The 26,617-nt window shown below is 42.7% G+C and overlaps 1 protein-coding gene across 1 annotated transcript; it reads right to left on the bottom strand.

Moving 5' to 3' along the window:
- Window positions 1-7,239: 7,239 nt before the first annotated feature.
- On the bottom strand, window positions 7,240-22,218 carry itih3a.2 (inter-alpha-trypsin inhibitor heavy chain 3a, tandem duplicate 2). Its single transcript, XM_052568498.1, has 20 exons — window positions 22,040-22,218; window positions 20,541-20,707; window positions 20,319-20,423; window positions 20,054-20,216; window positions 19,836-19,946; window positions 18,956-19,084; window positions 18,756-18,872; window positions 18,511-18,679; window positions 18,232-18,348; window positions 16,924-17,105; window positions 16,643-16,828; window positions 16,421-16,560; window positions 16,186-16,343; window positions 9,413-9,439; window positions 9,210-9,296; window positions 8,980-9,093; window positions 8,670-8,871; window positions 8,384-8,556; window positions 7,702-7,813; window positions 7,240-7,605 (listed from the first exon to the last, which is right to left on the bottom strand). The coding sequence occupies exons 1-20, from the start codon at window positions 22,151-22,153 to the stop codon at window positions 7,467-7,469; spliced, it is 2,712 nt and encodes a 903-aa protein (XP_052424458.1). The 5' UTR covers window positions 22,154-22,218; the 3' UTR covers window positions 7,240-7,466.
- Window positions 22,219-26,617: the final 4,399 nt, after the last annotated feature.

Here is a 26,617-nt window from a genome sequence, read left to right on the forward strand (position 1 = left end):
GTGATTGGGGACGAGTGGGTGTGGCGTAAGTGTCCGATTCCGGGAGTGTAGAAGGTGTGGCTGTGACAGTACCCCCTCCTCCACGGGCGGCTCCTGACGGCTGGGATCTTGTGCGACGACGGGGTCTACCTCGGCCACGGGGAGCGGGGCGGTCTGGATGGTCTTGATGAAAGTCAGTGAGAAGGCTGGGGTCCAGGATGTCGTTACAATTAACCCAGCAACGCTCCTCCGGGCCGTAGTTTTCCCAGTCCACAAGGTACTCCAGTTGAGGACCCCGTCGTCGAGAGTCGAGGATAGCTCTCACCCGGAAGATGTCGTTGTCGTCTTCGATGGCCGGAGGAGGAGGTACGGCATCATCACCAGGTTCTGTGGATGGAGGAGACAAAGGTTCAGTGAAGGGTTTGAGGAGTGAGACATGGAATGAAGGTGAGATACGGTACTGTGCAGGGAGTTGGAGTCTATAGGTCACTTCGTTCAGTTGCCGTTCAATAGTGAATGGTCCGATGTATCGGGGACTCAGCTTACGGCAGGGCAGTCGGAGGCGGATGTCCCTCGTCGAGAGCCAGACTTGTTGTCCAGGTTGGTATTGCGGCGTGGGTCCTCGACAAGCGTCCGCTTGCTCCTTATGCCTCCGCACTGCCCGCTGGAGATGCACGTGAGCCGAGTCCCAGACCCTCTCGCTCTGTCGGAACCAGTGATCTACTGCTGGGACCTGCGAGGGCTCACCTGACCATGGGAAGAGCGGAGGTTGGTATCCAAGGACACATTGGAAGGGGGTGAGCCCGGTGGTAGATTGCTGGAGGGAGTTCTGAGCGTATTCGGCCCAGGGTAGGTACTGGCTCCAACAGTCATGGTTACGGTGGCAGTAAATCCTCAGGAACCTCCCCAGCTCCTGAATCTTACGCTCCGTCTGGCCGTTGGTCTGAGGATGGTATCCCGAGGAGAGACTGACGGACACCCCTAGAAGACGGAAGAAAGCTGACCAGACTCTAGAGATGAATTGGGGGCCTCTGTCGGAGACGATATCTTCTGGGATGCCAAAGTGACGGAAGACGTTGTGGAATAGTGCCTCTGCCGCTTCGAACGCAGTGGGGAGTCCTTTGAGAGGGATGAGTTTACATGATTTTGAAAACCTGTCGACCACTACCAGTACACAGGTGTAGCCTTGAGAGAGAGGGAGGTCAGTCATGAAATCAATGCCGATATGGGTCCATGGACGTTCAGGAATGGGCAGAGGCACCAGTTTACCTTCCGTGAGTCTTCTAGGGGTGTCTGCTATGGCGCAGACGGAGCATCCTTTGAGGTAGCGGACCGTATCCAGAGCCATCGATGGCCACCAGTAACGCTGTTGTAGGAGCGAGAGGGTCCGCCTCCTGCCTGGGTGTCCAGAGCCCGGAGAGGTGTGAGCTAAGTCCAGGAGGGTAATCCGATGTTGAGGGGGGACGAAGAGTTTCCCTTCTGGACCTCCCGGCGGAGCAGGGTGTTGAAGGTTTTCCTGTGCAATCAGATGATCAATACTCCACTGGATAGGACTAACTATCATGGCTGGAGGGAGGATTGGTTCTGGAGATTCGGGTTCGGGATCTGCTTGATGAAGACGGGAGAGGGCGTCGGCTCTATTGTTCTGGGAGCCAGGGCGATAGGTGACCTTGAAGTTGAATCTTGTGAAGAACAAGGCCCATCTAGCTTGGTGATGATTCAGTCTTTTGGCTTCACGGAGGTATTCCAGGTTCCGGTGGTCGGTTACCACCTCGAAAGGGAACTGGGCTCCCTCCAGCCAGTGACACCATTCTTCCAGAGCCAGCTTAATGGCCAGTAGTTCACGGTTACCGATGTCATAATTTTGCTCCGCCGGGGATAGCTTCTTCGAGAAGAAGGCACATGGATGGAGTCGTGGTGGATTCCCCTGCCGCTGGGAGAGGACTGCTCCGACCCCAGTGGATGAGGCGTCCACTTCCACGATGAACTGGTGGCTGGGATCAGGGTGGATGAGGATTGGAGCGGTCTTGAAGGCTTGTTTGAGCAGGTGGAAAGCTTCAGTGGCCTCGGGGTTCCAGGACAGAGACTTGGGCCGGTTCCGGAGGAGAGAAGTTAGAGGGGAGCTGAGTAAACTGTAGTCCTTGATGAATCTTCGATAAAAGTTGGCAAAGCCCAGGAAGCGTTGAAGTTCTTTTATGGAGCCGGGTTGAGGCCAGTGTCAGATGGCGTCCACCTTCCCCTGGTCCATCTTCACGCCACATGGGTCGATGATGTAACCTAGGAACTGGACTGAGGGCGTATGGAACTCACATTTTTCGGATTTGAGGTAAAGGTGGTGTTCCCGGAGTTTTCGGAGTACGAGGATGACATGATGGATATGTTCTTGCTTGGATGTGGAGTAGATGAGGATGTCGTCGATGTAGACAATGACGAACTTGTTAAGGTAATCTCTGAAGACTTCATTCATGTAGTTTTGGAAGACGGATGGACTGTTGGATAACCCATACGGCATGACCCGGTATTCATAGTGCCCGTAAGGAGTGATGAAAGCGGTCTTCCATTCGTCCCCCTTCCGGATGCGGATTAGGTTGTAGGCGCTCCTCAAGTCCAGTTTCGTGAAGATCCTGGCTCCGCGTAGTTGTTCCAACGCCGCTGGGACCAGGGGAAGAGGATAACTGAATTTGACGGTTTGTGAATTGAGGTGGCGATAATCGATGCACGGCCTCAAGCCTCCGTCCTTCTTGGCCACGAAGAAGAAGCTGGAAGCGGCAGGGGAAGTAGATGGTCGGATGAACTCCTGAGCGAGGGCTTCCTGTATATACTCCTCCATGGCCTTCTGCTCCGGGATGGACAGGGGATAGATTCGTCCTTTAGGAAGGGTTGCTCCAGGCAGGAGGTCAATGGCGCAGTCCCATGGCCTATGAGGTGGTAGCTTCGTTGCCAACCGCTTACTGAACACATCCTGGAACGCCCGATATTCAGGAGGGATGATATGATCCATCTTCGTGTCGGGGCTCTCCACTGATGTGGACTGGACCGGTAGGGAAGACTTCCTTAAGGGAGGACTGACCTTGGGGATTTTAGCTGGAGGAGTGATGCAGGTATGATGGCAGGACATTCCCCATTTCAGGATCTCGCCAGTGGGCCAATGGATGTGAGGTTGGTGGAGGTTAAGCCAGGGGCGTCCCAGGATGATGTCTGCGGTGGATTCCTCCAGCACCATGAACGTGATGTCTTCTTCGTGCAGGAGTCCCACGCGGAGGATGATTGTGGGGGAGAAATAGTGGACACGACCCTTGCCCAGCGGCTTTCCCTGTATGGTAGTAACTTTGAGTTCGACAGGGCTTCGGTGATGTTTGGCGTTGAGACGAGTTAAGGTTTGCCGGTTGATGAAGTTCCCCGCCAAACCGGAGTCGATGAGGGCTTGTACTGAAACAGAAGAGCAAAGGTGTCTTAGAGTAACCCAGGTCTTAGTTAGATGAGCAGTTTGAGGAGGTATATGGATGGTACTCACCGCTGGGCGTGGAGGTCGAACTGGACAGGATGGTAATAGGTGTCCATCTCCCCCACAATAGAGACATAGCCCGGCGTTGATCCTCCGCTGACGTTCAGATGCGGACAGATGGTGAGAGTCCACTTGCATGGGTTCAGGTGCTGGAGGAGCGACAGATGGTATAGCGGGCGGAGGAAGTAAAGCGGGAGTGAGCGGATGACAGGCAGTGAGTCTCTGGGCAACTCGAATGGATTTCTGAATGAGATTCTCTAGTCCTAGTGAGTCTTCGTACACAACTATCAAACTTTGTATCTTGTCATTCAATCCGTGGCGATATGCTGTAATTAAGGCAGTTTCATTCCAGCCGCTTATGTAAGCGAGAGTACGGAAGCGTATGGCATAATCACTCACAGATTCATCTCTCTGTTGGTGAATGGTAAATAATTGGTCATGGACAGACAATGCAGAAGTTTGATGGCCAAAGACGGATTTTAACTGGGAACAGAAGTTAGTGACGGATCCAAGGGCAGGTGAGTTCGAGTCCCAGAGAGATTCAGCCCATTGGAGGGCCTTACCTGAGAGTAGGTTGATGATGAAGGCTACTCGACTGCGTTCGGAGGTGAATAAATGAGAGTTGGATTCCATATAGAGGGAACACTGTAGCAGGAACCTGCTGCAATCCTCCGCCGTGCCGCTGTATGTCGCTGGTTTGGCCATGGGACTCGCAGGGGCAACTGAAGAAGTGACCGGAGTTGTAGCGGTGTTTGAGTTGTTGACAGCCGGTGAAGAAGGGGGAGTTTGTTGCATCAGTGAGGACCGTACAGCGTGAACCAGTTGCGTGAAGGGATCCGCGGTGCGGTCCTCGCCCGTGTCCAAAGAGCTCTGCATGCGGTCTGGTCTTCTGTCAGACACAGACGAGGACACAGAGGATTCAGTGATAAGGTAGTTTAATGTGAATCAGAGGTTTCAGACACAGGTGAATCTTGACACGTGGATAGAACGGTGACAACACAACTTCCCTTATGGTGAACGGTGATCCAGATGGTGCTCAGATGAAGACGATGGGGACAGGAAGACTGACGAGGATGAAGAGGGTTCAAGAGTTCATGTAGGTTTAATAATGGCGTTCAGGCAAGTGAGGAGATCGGTTCAAGACCAGACGATGAGTGATGGTGACTGATGGCTTTATATGTGGTTCTGGTGATGATGCACAGGAGTTCAGAATTCGGGTGATTGTGGACGAGTGGGTGTGGCGTAAGTGTCCGATTCCGGGAGTGTAGAAGGTGTGGCTGTGACACCTTCATCTTAAACAGCTAACACAGAAATGTTTACCTGTGTTCTGTAATTCATTCTTTATCTTTAATTATTGCCTCTCTCAAGTACTATGTAAAAACATATGCATATTTTCTGTACAGCTGTATATCCAGTATACAATAACGCATACATAATGCACACATCTGTACATAAATCTTGTTCCAGATTCATACACATTAACTTTATTCTCTTATTTAAATGTTTCTGTTCTCATGTCAGAAGTGTCTGTATATATGTATGTACTGTACCAAGTATATATTCAGATTTACTTATATATTCAGACATAACAATATATTTAGACTTATAAACTATATATTCACTGTTTGAATTGATATATTCAGGCTAATAACTATATATTCCGATATTTATATAATTATTTCCTGTTTGACCTCTGAGGTCTAAGGGTATTTTTGGGGCCTGGAGAGGTTTTGTCATGCCCTGACATTTGTGCTTTTTTCAGTTTCTTATAAACATCTAAATGGCTAAAGTCTATCACTGTAATCAGCGACAAAATAATATGTGAGCAGCATGCATGTACATGATTGTGTTTTTGAGAAAAAAAAGCGTGGTTAGCAAAAAACTAAAAATATTAAATCACTTGAATAAGGCCATAAAACACATACAGAACATTGGTTCCCGGGACTTTTGAGAACTGGAGCTTGTAGCCTAGGATTTTCTTTCTAAATTCACTTGATTATACATTTAGTCAGGAATTATAGTTTGGAATAAAATCTAACTAGTAAAATGTTTACACATTATGTGAAACCTAATACAAGTATATAAATAAATCAAAAAGAGACTTACTCATGATTATGATCTCTGCTGAATAAAGCGTTTCATTCTTTTTTTTCTGAGGAAATCCATTTCTCAAATCCTCAACCACATCACATCTTTATGGGGTGAATTATGTATTATTCCTCTCATCGCGAAGCAAACAGTGAAATAAAAAAAACTTGAAGAACAGTCTTGCTGCGTTGTCTTCGTATTCAAGGCACGCGCTTCAGTTAAACATTAGAATCTGAATAGAGCATTCAGCGCGGGGTGTGGTCGCATTAGAAGACAATGAAGGGAGACGTGAAAAATGGACATCGCGTTGCTTTCATATGGATTTCTAATATTTCTGGATATTTAAAATACAAGTCATTATAAGCCATTTATAAGCCATTTATAAGCTATTTATAAGCTTTTTTATAAGTTGATTTCTCCGAAATGTTAAGGCAAAATATTTCAAAATTCAAAACTTCTTCTTTCAATAGAAATGGGATTCTTATTTCCAATTAAAATGTGAAAAAAAAAAAAAAAAAAAAAAAAAAAAAAATGAAAACAACTTACAAAGCCAGAAAACGTATCTACTATTTAAACTTCTTTTTCTTATGAGGCTAAATTTGGATTTCCTTCTAGAGTTTTCAAGCTATAACCACCAAACGTGGATCAGACCTCCAGACTGGTCTGACTCTGGTTGCTGTCTTTTTTAACTGGTCTGACCTATGGTCACTCACTCACTCTAAACTGTAATAAAAGTAATATCATAAGAATGCAGAATAATTTACTGATGAAGGATATAATGATTATCTCCCTGCTTTGCTTTAAAATAAATATTTCAGTGTTTATAGTTCCTAATGTGCTGTACTGTCAAATTATGTTTAGTACTACTTACTCATAATTTTAACACCAAGAATGCATCAAAAGGATGTTTTTTTTTTTTACTTCCACTGTGTATCTGAGCTCTTGATGGTGTTATTGAACATGTTTTTGAATGAATCAGTCGATTTGAACAAATTGTTAAAATAAATAATTCTGCGATATACTTTCCACAGTTGGCGATAATAGTTTAAATGTAATATAACATAACGTTAATTAAAACAATACTCTAATAACATTATGCAGTTATAATTGTAGTGTAATTTGATTTTGATCAATATAAAACACTGATTTCATTTTGATGGTATAACAGCCTCATGAATGTCAAAATGTATGTGCAAGTCCCTGACTGTACTGATAAATCTATGATGATTAAACTAAGATGCATATTTTCCCATATTGACAATGAAGACATATTGTAGCTCAGAATGTTACTGATCACTGAGTTAATCACTTCATTAGTGTAGCAAAAAATGAGTGAATGACAACAAAACCAGACCTACCCATTGCTCATTTCCCTTTGAGATGATCAGAGTCTCAAAAGACCCTGAAGAAAAATGTATGCACACAAATATGCATAATATCCACCATGCAGACATGATGCACCAGCTACCCTGTCACATTCAGGACTTCTGAACCAACTTTGTACAAGATCAAATATTTATTTGACTGGGAGTGGGAATTTGAGACCTTTGTTAAGTTCTGAACATGCGCAACCTGGTATTTTTGTGTATATATTGTTCTTGCTCAGATATTTTTTTTACTGTTCATGTTAGTATTTGGAGGTAAAAATGGAGGCTGGAAACATAACACACGTTTGGACAGGCAGTTTATTGTGTAGTCACATAATGCCAGTGTGTGTATGTATGTATGTATATATGTATAAAAAAAAAACTATTAACAGCTCTTTAAACCAGCTTTTTTTTAGATTTTGCATTATATCCAAATAAACCCATCACATCTTATATACTTCAGACTACATGAAAGCTAACATGTACTTGTTGTGCAGTGCAAATGTCAGTACAGTGACAGATGTTGTCTATATTGTTTTGAAGAGACCAGAGACGATGTAGTCTGTGTGAACTCCATCGAGGAGCCCGGTGCCGTTATTGTGAATGAACCAGCAGGGCACATTTTCTCCATTCTTCACGTCCTGTCTGAAATCTCTCTTCCAGCCCCTAGAGTTGTGTGGGATTGAATGAAAATCAGAATGAATTTTCAGTCTCTCTTGAGGTGTGAATTGAACAATGCATTTTATGTTCGTCTTCATTCACCTGGTAACAGTGAGCTTGTTTCCTTTCACAAACATGTGGGCATCTTGTTTATCAGGGTCCTTTCCTGGAAACAAGTCACTGACCTCAAAGTTCACGCCATGGTAGAACTGACCTGCAGTAAAAAAAAAAAAAAGAAAAAAGAAAATAGTCCAAAGAAAGCTTTTGTCAAAGACATAGATTACCCTCAAGCCATCAAAGATAGAGGTAATGCACTTAATTAACTGGAAACAAATAAATAAAAGTGTGGAATGTTGGATGCTTAATGCACAGTAGAAGCTTTACTTGCATGCGTTATTTAGCAAAGGTAAGAGGCTTTCAAACTCTAATGCTGGATGACAAAATAATTCATGCCCTAGACCTAGAAAGTTACTGTCCAGCAAACATCAGTTCTAACCCTACTCCAACAAACTGCCTGGAATTATCAAGTAACCCTAAAAACCTTGATGAACTGATTCAGTTGTGTTTGAAATCTGCTGGATGGTACAGTAGCTCTCCAGGAACAGGTGTGCACAGTGCACAGGGTATAGTACGTCATTTGTCACACAACTAATGAGTTTTGAAATGTTTGGAAAGTCACAAAAACTTAAATGTGGGGATGATCAAAGATTCAATGGATAATATAAAAAAACATAACACAGTTGCATCTCTGTACAGATTTTCTGCTAAGAACATCTAATTTTACCAAGCAGGCCGTGGACGCTGCTTGAAAAGAGGTGACTGTCCAAGGTGTAGAACCCGAGGTAGTCTTGATGATACGGGTGCATCTCCCATATTTTGTGCAGGATAATGAGAAACTTGACTGAGTTCCTTAGGGTCACTGTTAAACTGCGATCTTTGATCACCTGCAGATCCATGCTGGAAAAAAAGCAAAAGATTGTGCTCAAAATCAAATCAAATCAAAGAAGGTGAATGAAAATGCAAATGCCAAACTAAGCACTGTTTAATATAAATGTATTTATTTCACTTACTGCAGTCCTTCTAAAGTCTTGTTGTTAGTCCATGAGAACTTTGCCTGTTTTCCCCTTTCAGACACTAAGATCTCCTTTGTGCTCACCATCAATCTGATACCAAACTTCTCGTGAACAATCCCAAAGCTCCCAAAATAGGTGTGCATCTTGCTCCCTGGAATGACTTTCTTATCTCCAATGATTTGGCCATTCACTACAATGCCTGAATATGATTAAATATGAGAAGAAAGAGAATAAACCTAGTCACAATTACCCACATTTAAACTTTTTTTTTTTTTTTTTTTTTTTTTTTTTTTTAAGTATGAATCACCTGTAGTTGGGTCTCTAACCAGGTTGAAGATGGTACCAGGTTTGTGATCAATGTTGAAGCACAGAGCGTCCTTCTGATCTGGCAGCTCAATGATGAAGTGTGGATCTCCATCAACTCCAAGACAACAACAGACAAACTCATGAGTAACGTCAGATTTTTTTTCTTTACTGTAATAGTTCTTTTTAAAATGAATTCAAATTACAAAAAAAAAAAAAAAAAAGTCTTCTCACCAAAAGAGGAAAAGTATAACTTTTGGGGGATTACTGCTTGGCCTAGGACAGCACTGCCAACCATTTGAGGTGGATCATAGTCTATATCTTCAGGTAGTTGTGAGATGGCGATATAGTGTTCATTCCAGATATTTTGTAACAAATGTAAGTTAAGACACTTCTTGATGTTCACAATGATGATGTACCAATCAAATTCCTCTTACCAGGTTGTGTTGTGTCCTCTCGCTGATCTGTGAATCAAAAGAAAACAGTGTTAATGTGTCACAGTAGCCCCTCTTTGTCACAGTGTCTGGGTTGTGTTCCCTGGGGTTCCACTAGATGTCCTCCTTTCTCACGGTGTCTGTCACCAGATCACTTCCTGTTCCCTTATTTGGTCACCTTCCTCCTTGTTGTGTAATTGATTGTTTTCCCACCTGTCTCCTGTTTCCTCATTATCCTTCTGTGTATAAATACCCAGTCTGTCTTAGTCTGTGTGACGGAGTCCTTGTTTATGTCTTATGATAATTCATGTCCGTCAACTTTTGTCTTGCCGTGCTTTTGTTATCGTGTCTAGTTTATGTTTTGGATTATGTTTGGTTTTGACCCCCGCCTGGACTGTTACCTCTCTGGATTATCCCTTAAATAAATCATGCTTACCTGCAATTGGTTCTCTCGCCGTGTTTCAACCATCACGTAACGTGACAGAAGGACTCGGTCACAAAGAGAACCAGTGGTATGTCATTTTTCCGTTCCCCAGCCAAGATGGCGGAGAGGCGAGCCAGATATCTGAGGTTAATCGCCCTCCGCCAAGAGGACAATGAAGTGGGTGCCCTGGCTCAGGTGTTCTGGTCCCTGGCAGAGGGCATGGGGTACAACGACACGGCCCTTAAAGATTATTTTAATGGCGGTCTGGATGATCCAGTGTCTCTGGAGGAGATGGCGCAGGTAGAGACACTGGAATTCTGGGAATTCGTGCGCTACCTGCAGCATCGGGGTCGGTGGGATGCCCCAGCCACTCCTGTCTCTTCCAGCGGGGTGGTCGTCAGCCCAGCACCACTGCACAAGATGGCCGCCAGCCCAGCGCCACAACACAAGATGGCCGCCAGCTTAGAGCCACAGCACAAGATGGCCGCCAGCCCAGCGCCACAGCACAAGATGGCCGCCAGCCCAGAGCCACAACACAAGATGGCCACCAGCTTAGAGCCACAGCACAAGATGGCCGCCAGCTTAGAGCCACAGCACAAGTTGGCCGACCCAATGTCTGAGTCGCCAGTCAAGGTGCCCCCGACTCGCCATCGTAGAGGGCGGAGGAAGAGGGGACAGGATTCTACCGTTCCTCAAAGCCTGGAGAACGTTCCCGAGCGGGCTGCTGCCGTCCAGGAGGACGTTCTCGAGCGGGCCGCTGCCGTCCAGGGGGACGTTCTCGAGCGGGCCGCTGCCGTCCAGGAGGACGTTCTTGAGCTGGCCACTGCCGTCCAGGAGGACGTTCTCGAGCGGGCCGCTGCCGTCCAGGAGGACATTCACGAGCGGACCGCTGCCGTCCCCTAGGCGGTACCCGAGACGGTACCTGAGGCGGTGCCCGAGGTGGTGCCCGATGCTATTCCAGTGACCGAGGTGGTGTCTGATGCCGAGGCAGTGCCCGAGGCTGTTCCTGAGGCCGAGGCGGTGCCCGATGCGGTTCCGGAGGCCAAGGCGGTGCCCGAGGCCGTTGCCGATGCGGTGCCTGAGACCGCACCCGAGGCCGTTACAGAGGCGGTGCCTGAGGCCATTCCCGATGCAGTGTCCGAGGTCGCTCCCGATGCCTCGACCGAGGCGGTGCCCGAGACTGTTCCAGAGACAGTGCCCGAAGCCAAGACACCTCAGGTCTTCACAGACAGTCGAGAGTCGGGTCAGGTTCCGGTGGACTCTCCGGAGTCGGGTCAGGTTCCGGTGGACTCTCCGGAGTCGAGTCAGGTTCCAGTGGACCCTCCGGAACCAAGTCAAGTCACTGGGTGGTCTGCTGCTCAATCCTGGGGGACTCCGGCCTCAACCACGGGGGCTTGTGGGTCATTTGCTCCGCCCTGGGGGACTCCGACGTCGACCACGAGGACGTGGTGGTCGTCCGCTCCGCCCTGGGGGACTTTGGCAGCGACCACGAGGACATGGTGGTCTTCCGCTCTGCCCTGAAGGGCTCTGGCTCTGACCACATGGAGATGGTGGTCATCTGCTCCGCCCTGGGGGACTCTGGTGGCGACCACAAGGACGTGGTGGTCATCTGCTCTGCCCTGGGGGACTCTGGCGGTGACCACAAGGCCGTGGCAGTCTTCCGCTCCGCCCTGGAGGACTCTGGCTTTGACCACATGGCCGTGGTGGTCTTCCGATCCACCCTGGAGGTCGCTGGCTTTGACCACACGGCTGTGGTGGTCCTCTGCTCCGCCCTGGTGGGCGCTTCAACATGCCCTTTTTGGACTTCTGTCTGGTGTTCTTGGTTTCTGTTTTGTTGCTGTCTGTTCCCCCCAGTTAGTCTTGCCCTCCATCCCTCCCCCTGAACCTCCTCCATTCCTCCTCCCTCCTGGTTCTCCGTGTTTTATGTTACATTTCTGGTGTTTATTCCCCATGTTTTTCTTTTCCGGCCCTCCGTCCCTCCCCCTGAGCTTCCACCTGTCCGCCTCCCTCCTGGTCTCTGTGTTGTGTCTTGTCTTGGAGCGTCTGGGAGCCGCTCCGTAGAGGGGGGGTACTGTCACAGTGTCTGGGTTGTGTTCCCTGGGGTTCTACTAGATGTCCTCCTTTCTCACGGTGTCTGTCACCAGATCACTTCCTGTTCCCTTATTTTGTCACCTTCCTCCTTGTTGTGTAATTGATTGTTTCCCCACCTGTCTCCTGTTTCCTCATTATCCTTCTGTGTATAAATACCCAGTCTGTCTTAGTCTGTGTGATGTCTTAGTCCTTGTCTATGTCTTATGATAATTCATGTCCGTCAACTCTTGTCTTGCCTTGCCGTGCTTTTGTTATCGTCTCTAGTTTATGTTTTGGATTATGTTTGGTTTTGACCCCCGCCTGGACTGTTACCTCTCTGGATTATCTCTTAAATAAATCATGCTTACCTGCAATTGGTTCTCTCGCCATGTTTCAACCATCACGTAACGTGACACTCTTCAGTCGGTCACATTTTGTGGCCATCAGCATATGATAATTATATAATTCAAGCCCAAATAACTCAGAATTTGAATATTGCTTTTTACATCAAATTATATTGTCATTGGCTTCTACAAAATAGAATGGATGCACATTCAACTTCTGGGAGTTGGAGATGTATAGGTTTCAGAATCAGAATCAGAATCAGAATGAGCTTTATTGCCAGGTATGTTTACACATACGAGGAATTTGTTTTCGTGACAGAAGCTCCGCAGTACAACAGAGTGACAGCGACAGAACATAAAACACATAATAAAAGAATAAAAAAATACAAATAAGTATATAGTGAATGACAATATACAAATGACAATTGTAGGCAGGTATATTACAAAATGAAGTTATGTATGTACATGTGTATTATGTGCAAAATTTAAGTGTATACTAAGTATGTGTGTTAGATAAATAAAGTGTGTGTGTATATAAATATAAAGTGTAGTGTGTTCGCCGTTATTATCAGCTGTTCATAAGATGGATTGCCTGAGGGAAGAAACTGGTCCTGTGTCTGGTCGTTCTAGTGCTCAGTGCTCTGTAGCGTCGACCAGATGGCAACAGTTCAAAGAGGGAGTGTGCTGGATGTGAGGGGTCCAAAGTGATTTTGACAGCCCTTTTTCTCACTCTGGATAAGTACAGTTCTTGAATAGAAGGGAGAGTTGAACCGATGATTCGCTCAGCAGTCCGGACTACTCTCTGTAGTCTTCTGAGGTCAGATTTAGAAGCTGAGCTGAACCAGACAGTTACTGAAGTGCAGAGGATGGATTCAATGATGGTGGAGTAGAACTGTTTTAGAAGCTCCTGTGGTAGGTTAAACTTCCTCAGCTGGCGAAGGAAGTACAACCTTTGCTGGGCCTTTTTCACAATGGAGTCAATGTGAATGTCCCACTTCAGGTCCTGAGAGATGGTGGTTCCCAGGAACCTGAATGACTCCACTGCAGTCACAGTGCTGTTCATGATGGTGAGTGGGGGGAGTGCAGGGGGGTTTCTCCTGAAGTCCAAGATCATCTCCACTGTTTTGAGGGTGTTAAGCTCCAGGTTGTTAAGACTGCACCAGACAGCCAGCTCTTTTACCTCCTGTCTGTAAGCAGACTCGTCACCGTCCTGAATGAGGCCGATGAGTGTGGTGTCGTCTGCAAACTTCAGGAGCTTGACAGAGGGGTCCTTAGATGTGCAATCGTTGGTGTAGAGGGAGAAGAGCAGTGGGGAGAGAACGCAGCCCTGGGGAGCTCCGGTGCTGATTGTACGGGTGCTGGATGTGTATTTTCCCAGCCTCACTAGCTGCTGCCTGTCTGTCAGGAAGCTGTTGATCCACTGACAGACGGAGGTGGGCACGGAGAGATGAGATAGTTTGGGCAGGAGGAGGTTTGGGATGATCGTGTTGAAGGCCGAGCTGAAGTCCACAAACAGGATCCTCACATAAGTCCCCGGTCTGTCTAGGTGTTGCAGAACATAATGCAGTCCAATGTTTACTGCATCATCCACAGACCTGTTTGCTCTGTAGGCAAACTGAAGAGGATCCAGCAAGGGCCCAGTGATGTCCTTCAGGTGGCCCAGCACCAGTTTTTCAAATGACTTCATGACTACAGACGTTAGAGCCACAGGCCTGTAGTCATTTAGTCCTGTAATTTTGGGTTTCTTAGGGATGGGGATGATGGTGGAGCGTTTGAGGCATGAAGGGACTTCGCACAGCTCCAGCGATCTGTTGAAGATCTGTGTGAAGATGGGGGCCAGCTGGTCAGCACAGGATTTCAGACAGGCTGGTGTAACACAATCTGGGCCTGGTGCTTTTTTCCTTTTCTGCTTCCGGAAGACCTGGCGCACCGCATCCTTGCTGATCTGAATTGCAGGTGCCCCACCTGGGAGGGGGGATGCAGGAGGTGTGAATGGTGAGAGTGCTTGATTGGAGAGGTGTTCAGGATGGTTTGCAGGAGTTGTTAATGGTGTGAACGGTTGTTTGGAGAGGCATTCAGGGCTGGTTGCAGGAGTTGTGAATGGTGTGAATGGTTGTGTGGGGAGGCGTTCAGGGCAGATGATGGGTGTTCTTTCAAACCTGCAGTAAAACTCATTCAGATCGTCTGCCAGTCATTGATTCTCTACAGTGCTGGGGGGTGGTGTCATGTAATTGGTGATCTTCTTTAGACTTTTCCACACTGATGCGGAGTCGTTGGAAGTGAACTGAGTCCTTATTTTTTCAGAATAATTCCTCTTTGCCACTTTGATCTCCTTTTCCAATGTGTATTTAGCCTGTTTATACAAGACATTGTCCCCCTTCACGTAAGCATCTTCATTGGCGTGACGGAGCTGTCTGACTTTTGCAGTGAACCACGGTTTGTCATTATTGTAAATTAGTTGAGTCTTTGTAGGAATGCACATATCCTCACAGAAACTGATATATGATGTTACGGTCTCTGTGAGTTCATCCAGATCGGTGGTAGCAGCTTCAAAAACACACCAATCAGTGAGGTCAAAACAAGATTGTAAATCCTGCTCTGCTTCATTAGTCCATCTTTTTACAGTCCTTGATACAGGTTTAGCTGATTTTAGTTTCTGCCTGTAGGACGGTATAAGATGAACCAGAAGGTGATCAGAACGTCCCAAAGCTGCTCGTGGAACAGAGTGAAATGCATCCTTTATTGTGGTGTAACAGTGATCCAATATATTACTGTCTCTTGTGGGACAAGTAACATGCTGTCTGTATTTTGGCAGTTCACGGGACAGATTGGCTTTATTAAAGTCCCCGAGAATGATTAAAACAGAGTCCGGGTGTTGTTGTTCTGTCTCTGTGATCTGATCAGCGAGTTTCTGTAAAGCTGAGCTCACATGCGCTTGAGGATGGATGTAAACACTGACCAGAATGAATGAGTGAAACTCCCGCGGCGAATAGAACGGCTTGCAGTTAATGAAGAGTGTTTCGAGATTTGAGCAGCATGTCTTCTTTAACACAGTTACATCTGTACACCACCGTTCATTGATGTAAAAGCATGTCCCGCCGCCGCGCGATTTCCCCGTTGATTCTGCATCACGATCCGCTCTGAACAGCTGAAAGTCCGGCAGATGGAGCGCGCTGTCCGGTATGGTGTCATTCAGCCAGGTTTCCGAAAACACAGAGCAGCAGAGTGTGTGAAATGCTTATTTGTCCGAGAAAGCAGAAAGGAGTTCGTCCGTTTTGTTGGGTAGAGAGCGGAGATTTGCCAGATGGATGCTAGGCAACGGCGTTCGAAATCCACGCTTCCTGAGTTTGACGAGCGCTCCCGCTCGCTTCCCCCGTCTGCGCGTCCTGAAGCGCTTGATCAGCGCCGCCGCTCCTCCGATAACAACGTTCAGTAAAACATCTGAATAATTGAAATCCGGAAAAACATCTTGTGGTGCGTTCTGCCGAATGTTCAGCAGTTCTATCAGCCCACAAGGAAACAAAGGTAGGTTTACTAGGTTCTAGGCTGGTACAATGAAAGGTTCTAGAAAGAACTCGTTTCTGGGTTTGTTGAAGTTGGTGAGATTAGTCGAGGGGGAAATGACTGTGTCATAAACAAAATAGGCTTGCCTAAGACATGAAGCACTGTCATTGGACTACTGGAATTTAAGTATGCCAGTTTAGTATCCCAAAATGTTTTTTTTATTAAGTAGCCTACTTATGCCAATATGTATTTGTAATAGATTTAGCATTAAATAAATGTATTTCAAATACATTTTTGTATACTTATTGGTATATTTATTATATCATGGTAATATATATCTAAAAAAGAAAAAGAAAGACCGGTTTGGAACAAGATGAGGTTAAGTTAATGATGGCAGAATTTTCATCTCTTTAAAATGTAAAAACTGCAAGTACCTTCTGTCAACTTGTCAGCAATGAGTTTTTCATCTTCATCTTTGGTCTCTGGTTTGGTGACCACCATGGAGGTAACAGGCGTGACAAAGTTATATCTTAGTGAAAGATCTAGAGCTTGAGCTGTGATGTTCTCCTTGTCTTCTGCGGAGCATTTCTCTCTGTTTAACACGTTATTGGAAATTATTATTTTTGTCATTCTCAGGTAATATTAGAAATATTGGAGTGCATGTTCGACCTTTCATCCAAGAGCTGCTGGATGGTCAGGTATGCCCACAGTCGCTCTGTGAAATCCCCAAAGATGTACTCCTGATCAGGAAACACACTGTCCCACTCCTCAGCCATCACTAGGCCCTCGACTACAAACTGGTCTCCCAACTGAAATCAGGTGTATGTCACTAATGAAACAGTACAATCAAACTGATTTTTATTTCATAAGTAAATAATATGCTTTGCTTACCCCATTTGCTGACACTTCAGTCTGAAAGATGTTGGTCTCAAGTTCTTGTAGACGTCCAGCTACAACAATCTCAGAGCCTTTGAAAAACTGTCTAAAGTGACTTTGTGTCAAGTCAGTTACAGCATTGCCAGGATAATTGAGATTCACCTCTAAGAGAAGTGGGCTAGCCACCTCATCATAAAAACCCTGTAGAGACAGAAAATCATTTGGGCCCTGGATGAAATCTGGATCAGGCTAGATTTATTAAATATATAACAGTATATTTTATTGTCTGAGAATACCTGTAGTTGAAGGGCAGCATCGGACGCCTCATAGACTCTTCGAGCGAGTCCATCGTTCTGCTTGGCCAATGTGTCAAGAAGACTGTAGTCCACATCATAGCCAAAGCCCAGACAAAAGAGACTCATGCTTCCGTTAATAGCATTCTGGACATTTTCTTGGATTTTGGATAGATCTTGCTGGCCTTAAACACACATTATTCATTGCAGATGGTTCAAACAGTATAAATTAAGGTTTTGAATGGATTTTATGAAGCAGAAGTTTTCAAACTTTTTTTATTGCCATGGACCTGCAATATAATGATCCCCTTATAAGGGACACCTTTCTTAAAATAAAAAAAATAAAAAACTGTTTAAAAATGGCTAAACATGATATTGTAAATAAACTTTATTGTTTCCCAAATTTAATATATAACCTTAATATTAGTGATTAGACAACCTGATTTTATATTACAACATTTAGCTGGCCACTATATGTATAGTAAATTGGCCCTCAAAGTCCAGGATGTTGATTTCTGTTTGACTGGTTAAAGTGATGGTTTACCCCAAAATGAAAAATAATTTACTTCCCTTTAGTTGTTCCAAACCTACAAGAGTTTGTATGTTCTGTTGAACACAGAAAATATATATATATATATATATATATATATATATATATATATATATATATATATATATATATATATATGTGTGTGTGTGTGTGTGTGTGTGAAGAATGCAACCAAACTGTTTCTGATTTTGTGTTCTATTTTTTATTTTTTATTCCGTACTGTGAATGTCACTGGGGACCAGAAATAGCTTGGTTACCCACATTCTTCAAAACATCTGCCATTATGTTTAACAGAAGGGAAAAAAACTCATGCAGGTTTGGAACAATTACCTATATTGAGTAAATGATGACAGAATTTTAAATTGTCAACTGAAATAAATTAAAACAATGGCGTGTAGACAAATCTTTTTCAACTAAAGAGCTTTTAAAAATACACATATTGAAGAATAAAAACACATTTCAAGCCAAAAAACAAACTAACTCCAGAAGGCTTAAATTTTCCAGATAAGAGAAGCAACCGTGTTTCTCTTTTTCTTTACATTACTGTTAAACACATAATAAGCATTGATGATATTAAAAACAGTGTCTGTTTAGGCTGCATTTAGACTTTTATTTTTACATAATCAGATAGTCCTAATGCCTTAAAAATTGCATCCCACGAGTATCATATTAATTTCTTTCTCAAAGGTGAATTCTAAAGCATATTGCCCAACGAAGACAACATTAAATGATTAATAATTATCACCAAAGCCAATACACACCAGAACTGGGTCGCCCATCAGTGAGTAGAATGATCATGGACATGTCTGGGAAAGAGTGACTTTTTTCTGAGATAAGCATATCCACCGCAGACAAAATGCCCTCGTTTATATCAGTCACTAATGGAAAAATATGAGAGAATGTTTAATCCAGAATCAGTAATTTACTGCAAAATAAAGACTTGATGTACTGGGTTACTTGAGAACCATGGCTCAATATGTCAGAGCTAGGATATGATTTTAACCTTGGTTTAAAGTCCTTTTATTTCGCTTCATACTTACTGTCTCTCGCTTGAATAGTCTTGACAAATTCTTTCGCTTCTGTCACATTCTCTGGTGTAGCTTTGCTAAGAAATGGTCTCCACGACTCTATTTTGTTATCAAACGTGACCAGCCCAAAGTAATCATCTTCGTGCAGTTCACTTAATATAGTCATCAGAGCTTCCCGAGTCTACCAACAAACAATCAGCAGATGAGTGAAATGTACAAACTAGGAGGAGAGTATTGGATGTGTTCATCTGACTCGCCTGTTTCATCTTCTCTCCCTCCATGGAGCCACTTCGGTCGATCACAAATACCACATTTTTAGGCATTTGTGGCAAATCATCTGGGGCAAAAAAGTGTACAAAGTAGCCGTTTATTATCTGAAACAGAAACAAGAGAACATCCGAATAAGGCATGATTAGTAAGCAATTCATTGGGAGAAGAGGCTTTCTTGATACTGTACCTGAATTTCACCTATATCCTGTGGGTGGTTCACATCATATCTGATGAAAAAATCTCCATCAATTAATGTTTCTACGCAGTCTGAGCATGTCTTTTGCTGATCCAGTGTTGGAGAGAAGTACACATGTGCCTGAGGTGGATCATAGAAGATCAATGTTACAAGCATAGCAGGAAGTGTTTCTTCTTGTAGTTAAGTACTTTATTGGTAAAGTGAGATGCTTATTGATTAAACTTTTATCACTAGATCAAAATACTTCTGGAACCTGTACTTTGCCTGGTTAGGACAGAGTGTAAGGTGGAGCTATATGAAATTTAACAAGTTTCCAGGTAACTGCAGTAGTTTAAAATAAAACTACACTTTTTGGTGTAAGAAATTACGTTTCAGGCTTCAGATATAAATTCGAAATTATGATAAATTAAGTCACATTTATAAAGCTATAAGAAATACTCACAATTGCAACCTAAAATTGCAATTACGAGAAATAATCCATGACTGTCAGTCACAGTGTAGTCAATTGTGAAGACGCTATTACAAGATACAAACATGCAACTTTAAGAAATGTTTGCACTTACAAGAAAATCGTTACAATTAAAAGAAAGTCACAAAAGTTGCCACTGTCTTTTTATTTAAATCATGTATGTATGTATTAATTTATTTTATTTAGTTTGGTTTAGCCTTTTGTTTTGTTTTATTAAGGTATAAACAGGCGTCCATATCAATTAACCATTGTTAGAAGATTATTTGGTAATTGAGATTTAACTATACTTTTTTTTTTGCCAGAAATAGTTACTTTGATTGATTTGGTTTGGCTTTTTGTTTTGACTGAGGCTTAAACAGGTTTTAATTTTAGTCAATCAAGGTTAGGGGATTTCATTTGAACCTTTTTATCAGTGACAGTTTTCTTCACTAGAGGGAGCAGTTCATTGGTGATGAATGTCCCGTTGACGTCCACAAACGCAATCCCGTACGGTTCATAGATATCTACCACAATCTGTGGGCGAGAGACATGACTGATATAACATGACTTCCAATTTTTTTTATTATATTTGAACTGAATATGTGCAATGAAAGAGTTTGAAAGAGAAACTAATGATGAACCTCAAAATTCTGAACCAGCTGTTTCGGACGGACACCTATCATGATCTCATAGCTGCCAAGACGCCGTTGCAGAAGCTCTTCGTAAGTTAGAGTGAATGTAACGCGGCTCTGGGCTGCGATGTTCACAGACACTGAAAACTTCTCCATGTTCCTTCCCGAAGCCCTGCAAAGCAAAATCATTTCTGGTAAGTGAGATTAGCAAATACTGAAAAGCAAATGTGTACTCTGTCAGCAGTCCAGAGCTCAGCCATTGACCTGTACTTACTTAACCAGGCCAGCAGTTTGGCCGGATGACACAGCGCTCTCATACCGCTGCCTGGCCTGCTCTTTTTCTTTCACCTCGCTGACATATATCCTGCCCTCAATCTCTCTAAAAAAAACAAACACAACATATTTCAAGAGGCACTAGTTGGTTTTGGGCATGCTAGAAAAAGATTGCAAGTGTAATAGACATATTTATAGCTTGTGCAAAGAAAGGAGGACTAACATGCTAAAGTTGGTGATGAAGGCTGTTTTGGGTAAGTCCACCTCAAAGAACACTTCCTGTGATGCATTGGCTGTGTTCAAGGCTTTGGTTGTCATGACAGTGTGAGCAAAGCGAGATGCGACCTTGCAGTCCACTCGCATACTCTGCACTTCTATCCGAGAGAGAGACTGATAGATAGGAAGAGAAAGTTAGAATCTGCTTCACAGTACTAGTTATACGGAATTTATATTTAATATATGTAAATGGTCAAAGCATGAGAACAAATTATTTTCTTTTATAACTTATGGATGATATCTTCAACTTCCTAAAAGGTTGTTGATTTCAGTGCTGTTTTATAACTGTAGTTATGACAACTTTCAGCTGTTTGAAAACATCTGTCCACCACTATTTGTATGCACAAACAGACATGGCCATTCTTAACTTTTGACATTCTGAACATTCTTAAGACTTCTGGTGTCTGCTGCTTTCAGTTATTTTAACTGTCCAAAAAACAGCCTATTTCTTCTGTGTTGAAAAATAAGTTGAACAAACGCCACCTACTGTACTGTCAGAGAGTGAATTTACTTTTTCAATCAGCCTGTGTGCCAATTTTTTTTTTTTTTTTTTTACAGCATTCGTATTGGTGTGAAAAGGACTTTGTAGGAAGGTTTTTGTTTTTTTTGGGTCACTTTTTCCACTCCAATTTTGGACCTCAGTGTGCTGTTCCAAGTCAACATTCCCAGCACTCCCTCCCTGATCTCGCTCAAAGGAGTATATTAGTCACTTTTTGGAGGTAAAAACTTTTGATAACATTGTTGGTTTGTTTAACTTTATAATCAGATTTTGCTTAACAGATAAATGACTCTAAATGTCACTGCTGTGAAGTACTTTGTCTAGTAAATATACATCAATAGAATTAGACCAGGTTAGTAATTTCACATGGTTTCAGTGCGTTCAAAATGAAACTTCCATGGACCACTAATGGAGAAACTAAGAAATTTGGTGTTCAATGCATTCTACATTCACTCTACAGTAAACATTGGTGGGGACCAGGGGCTGTCAAGCTTTAAAATCACTGTCAAAACTTGGTAAAGTAGCCCATACAAACTATGCACTAAGTTTATTCAGAATAAACTTATATGGTAACTTTATACGAGGGTACAACTTCAGTATATGACAGAATTTATATATATATATATATATATATATATATATATATATAAGCAGGCCAATCAAAAGCATCTCAGTATCATTGATTTACTAAACTGCCTTTAAATGGCTGGAGGCATTGCGCAGATTACAGATTAGAAACAGGCAAGGCAACAAATGAAAGAAGATTTTCAGATGTAACCCCCTTTGTAATCATTCACATTTTCGGAAGTAACTATTATTTAATTACACAATTGTTTAGTTTCTCAGTAACAGTAACATTAGATAGATAGCTAGATAGATAGAGGAAACAATTGACACTCACCAGCGTTGTGCTCATGATGTAGACTTGAGAAACTGAAAAACCTTACCTGTTTTGCTGAATAATTGTTTTGATCTCTGATGGTCATAGTGTCTTGAGCTTTAGCTGTAAGAATCACACAAATACACACATACATCCACAGCATGATTTTAACTGCAGACATGGTGAAGCCTGGTCCGAACTGACTTCAGCGCTTGGTGTAAATGTTCTTAAACGGGCGTGAAATGAAGAAAGAGAGAGATGGATGAATGAGCGCCTGTGTGTGTTGTCCAAGCACTTTAAGGGTTGCCAAAGGGGTGTGTGTGAGTGTGCCCAGTAATCTAGTAAATTCTCCACTGCCTACCCACTCCACCCAGAACAGACATCCATCCGTCTGTCCATCTGTACATACATCCTCTGTCTGTCTGTATCATGTCTGTCACACTACAGTGACAACAAAAAATTAATGAACCTATTAGAGTTGATTGGTTTTCTGTGTAAATTGGTCATAACAAGTATAGAGAAACAAAATGTGCTTAAGCTAAAAAAAAAAACACAAACAACTATAATTGTCTTTATAGATCACATCCCATTAGACATTCACAGAGCTGTGGAAAAAGTAAGTGAACTTATTGTCGATAGCAACATTACTCAAGTTATTTCCTGAGTCCCTTGTTTGTCCTGAGCAGTTAAACTGCCTGCTCTTCTTCAGAAATATCCCCCAGGTCCTGCACATTTTTCCCAGTTTTCCCAGCAGTTGTAAATGTAAAGTATTAAAAATGTCTTATTAATGCATTATATATATATATACAGTTGCAATCAAAATTATTCAACCCCCTTGACCTGCAAGACATTTTGTTGTGGAGAACGACATTTTATGAATTCAGTTCAACAAATGCATCAGTAAAGTATTAGAGAAAGTTTGTTAATACACTTTTGAGTGATTCTGAGAATGGAACACTGATGAATCATGATGAAATTCAAACTGGCTCTAAACATTCATGTTCAAAATTATTCAACCCCCGTTTTGCAGAATCTTTCATTCTTTAAAATCACCAATAAACGCTGTCTGTAAGTGTTTAGATGCTTCTGTCACCTCTCTAATACAGTCTTGGACCATTCCTCGCCTGAAAGAGCTTTCAGATCACTGATAATCTTTGGTTTTCACATTGCCACTGCTTTTTGAAAATTCAACCAGATATTTGCAAATGAGAATTAAATTCTGGAGACTGAACAGGTCACTCAAGTACATTCTATGACTGATCCCTGAACCAAGCAGTAGTAGATTTGGATGTGTACTTTTGGATGACTGTCCTGCAGGAAAATCTCTGATCATCAACTTCAGTCTTTGCACCAAAGGCATCACAATTCTTGTCAAAATGGCCTGATACTTCAAAGAATCCATGATGACATACATACAGACATGATTTCCACTTCCTTCTACAGTAAAGAAATCCCATAACAGGACTGATCCACCACCAATTTTGACGATGGAGATGGTGTTCTTCTGCTTATGAGCTTTGCCTTTTTTGCAGCAGACATACCGCTGATCCATGGGTCCAAAAAGTTCCAATTTGGTCACATTACTCCATAAAACATTCCTCCAGGGCTCCACAGGTCCACACAAATGAATTTTATCAAGTTCAAGTTGGCTTTTTGAAACAAGGCTGAGAGCTGTGTCTCTAGGAACTTTCAATGTCTTGGAAATCATCATATAGCCTTAGCCTTTCTAAAGTAATACAATATTTCTTCTCTTTAGCTTTTGTGAGATCTCTGTTGACATTATTGCTACTCAACTTCAATACATGCATGGGCCAAACTGTATGTGTAACAGCTCAAGATAATTCTGTTTTTAATAAAATTTCTAAAGGCTTAATTGTGTTTTGAGACTGTTTTATTCCCCACCATGCAAATAAGTGATTTAAAAACAGCAATGTTGAATAGGGGTTGAATAATTATGACATAGCAGTACTATTAAAAAATCTTATAACTCAAATATATTACATTATATATTGACAATATCACTTTTAATATGCCAGTGAACTGTTATAGATGCAAGTTTTATTATATCCTGGATCTTCAGAAAAGCTTGTATTTGTAAAGTACTGCAGTCTCTGAGGGGTTGAGTAATTTTGATTGTAACTATATATATACTTTACAATATATATATATATATATATATATATATATATATATATATATATATATATATATATATATATATATATATATATATATATATATATATAATTATCTGTGAAACAAGCATTTGACCATCATAGAGTTTTGCAAGTTCTGATGTGGGACTGCTGATGTGCTTTGCCTCTAAAGTGCTCTCTTTTTCATGAAAGTACAGATGCTTTTTGTGGTGTTATGAGAAACTATTTAGATCCTCTGTTTACTTGAATAACTCACACAGAACCTCTCATTTATCAGAGGTAACTCCTCTTTACCGTATGTACAGAGAGAGAGAGAGTTAATGTGCCCGAGAGCTGCCAAATGACAAGCAATCAAGCTGCTGAGAGAAATATAGAGACGAGAAGGATCAAGTGTGTCAATGGGTCTGTTCACGGTTTTCTGGACTCTAGTGTGTCATGTTTGGATAGCATTGCTAAGGCACTAGAGTGTTTGCATGTGTTTTGGTTTTCTCACCACGCCCTCTCTAACAAGGCTGAAGTCAGATATGATCTCATTCTTCAAAAGGTAAACATTCAGTGAGCACTGAAGCAACACAACCCAGGGATGGCTGCAAACGTGCCCTCACTGTGCATCCAAAATTATCGCAAGGACTACCTCTATTAGTCTCATCTCATTACTCTCATATAGCAACCAACATATAGTTCATTTGGTTCATCATCATTTACATTTAATCATTTAGCAGACGCTTTTATCCAAAGCGACTTACAAATGAGAACAATAGAAGCAGTCAGGTCAACAAGAGAACAACAACAGAATACAAGTGCCATGACAAGTCTCAGTTAGTCTAGTATAGAACGCATTGCCAGTTTTTTTTTTTTTTTTATAAATGAAGACAAGAAAAGGAAAAGTGTTAGTTGGTTAAGTGCAGGCAAAAAAGATGAGTCTTTAGATGTTTCTTGAAAATTAGTAAAGACTCTGTACGAACTGAGATTGGGAGGTCATTCCACCAGCTGGGCACAGTCCAGGAAAAGGTCCATGAGAGTGATTTTGAACTTCTTTGGGATGGCACCACAAGGCGTCGTTCACTTGGAGAGCGCAAACTTCTGGAGGGCACATAAGATTCAACTAGTGAGTTTAGGTAAGTTGGTGCAGTGCTAGTGGTCGTCTTGTAGGCAAGCATCAGTACCTTGAATTTGATGTGTAACCTGATGAGGAGAGGAGTAACGTGTGCTTTTTTTGGCTCATTGAAGACAACCCTCCCTGCTGCATTCTGGATCAATTGCAGAGGCTTGACAGAACATGCAGGAAAGCCCGCCAGGAGATCATTACAATTGTCCAGTCTGGAAAGAAAAAGAGCTTGGACAAGAAGTTGGGTTGCTTGCTCTGACAGGAAGGGTCTGATCTTCCTAATGTTGTATAAGGCAAACCTGCAGCACTGGGTCGTTGTAGCAATGTGGTCTGTGAAGCTTAACTGATGATCCATCACAACCAGTGTTGTGGGTAACGCGTTACAAAGTAACGCGTTAGAGTACTCTAATTACTTTTTTCCTGAAATGTGTAACTTAACGCGTTAGTTTCGTGCGTAAGTAATCAGTAACTTCGTTATTTTTTTAAAAAAGTAATCCGTTATTTTAAGGAAAGGAAAATCCCGACTGCAGCCTGCTTTTTGTCAGACAGTAGGCCCAGGTCTATTGTGCCACCTGCGGATGTATCAGCGGAGCCGAAGCTCTGTGATCGTAAAGTCAATGGCTGTGATACGTCTGTGCCCTGCGCCTGACCCTGTGTGTGTGTGGGTTTTTTTTTTTCCCGAACTCCCGGCAAGATAGCAGAGAGGACAGCGTTTGGTTTATGGAAGTACGCACATTATTTTCAATTTGTCAACGAAAAAGAAAAGAACATAACGGTAAAATGCACACTCTGCTTTGGTGAAAAGCTTCTGTCGACCGCCAAAAATTCTACCTCAAATTTAACGCTACGTTTTAATCACTACTTTGAAGAGTAAATGTTAGAGGACTGTGTTAAAGCGAATTTAGGCTTGTGACTGTGAGTGACACTTTAATAATAATTAGTTCGGCTATTAAGCGATTTGTCATTTGCCTGTGTGGCAGTGAAGGATTTAATTCGGTTTGTTATCATTTTTGTTTGACAGGCAGATGTTAATTTCTGTTAGATCATTGGCTGGCTGGTTGTTCATCATTTCTAAATGGATTTAAATCTGCAAGCCTGTTTAAGGTTGTGTTTACAAGTAAGCATACTTGTACTTTGATAACTGCATTATTTAAAGTTAAAGAAAAATCAGGAGTTATCTTGTGGTGCTCATAATATACAGTAGCCTAGGCTACCCGGGCTGGGTAACGTTAGGTGCGAATTTTGATTAATAATATGTTCTGTGATAGTAAATAAATAAAACGCCATGTGGAATAGCCGATTGCTGACTGTCTTTCCTGTTATTGTTATCCTGCAGTGTTAATTTAGTCGGATGACTGACGTTATTCATTGTCGGGAGACG

This window comes from Carassius gibelio, chromosome B11, assembly GCF_023724105.1.
Source record: "Carassius gibelio isolate Cgi1373 ecotype wild population from Czech Republic chromosome B11, carGib1.2-hapl.c, whole genome shotgun sequence".
In the NCBI taxonomy this organism is placed as follows: Eukaryota; Metazoa; Chordata; class Actinopteri; order Cypriniformes; family Cyprinidae; genus Carassius; species Carassius gibelio.

Bases quoted from the DNA above. Each gene is read 5' to 3' on its own strand.
- itih3a.2 (XM_052568498.1), bottom strand. From the start codon at position 22,153: ATGTCTGCAGTTAAAATCATGCTGTGGATGTATGTGTGTATTTGTGTG. The intron at 20,217-20,318 runs GTAAGTACAGGT...TTTGCTTTGCAG, and splicing joins CAAACTGCTGGCCTGGTTAA to GGCTTCGGGAAGGAACATGG. The intron at 17,106-18,231 runs GTGTGTATTGGC...TGTGTGTTTAAG, and splicing joins TGATGGGCGACCCAGTTCTG to GCCAGCAAGATCTATCCAAA.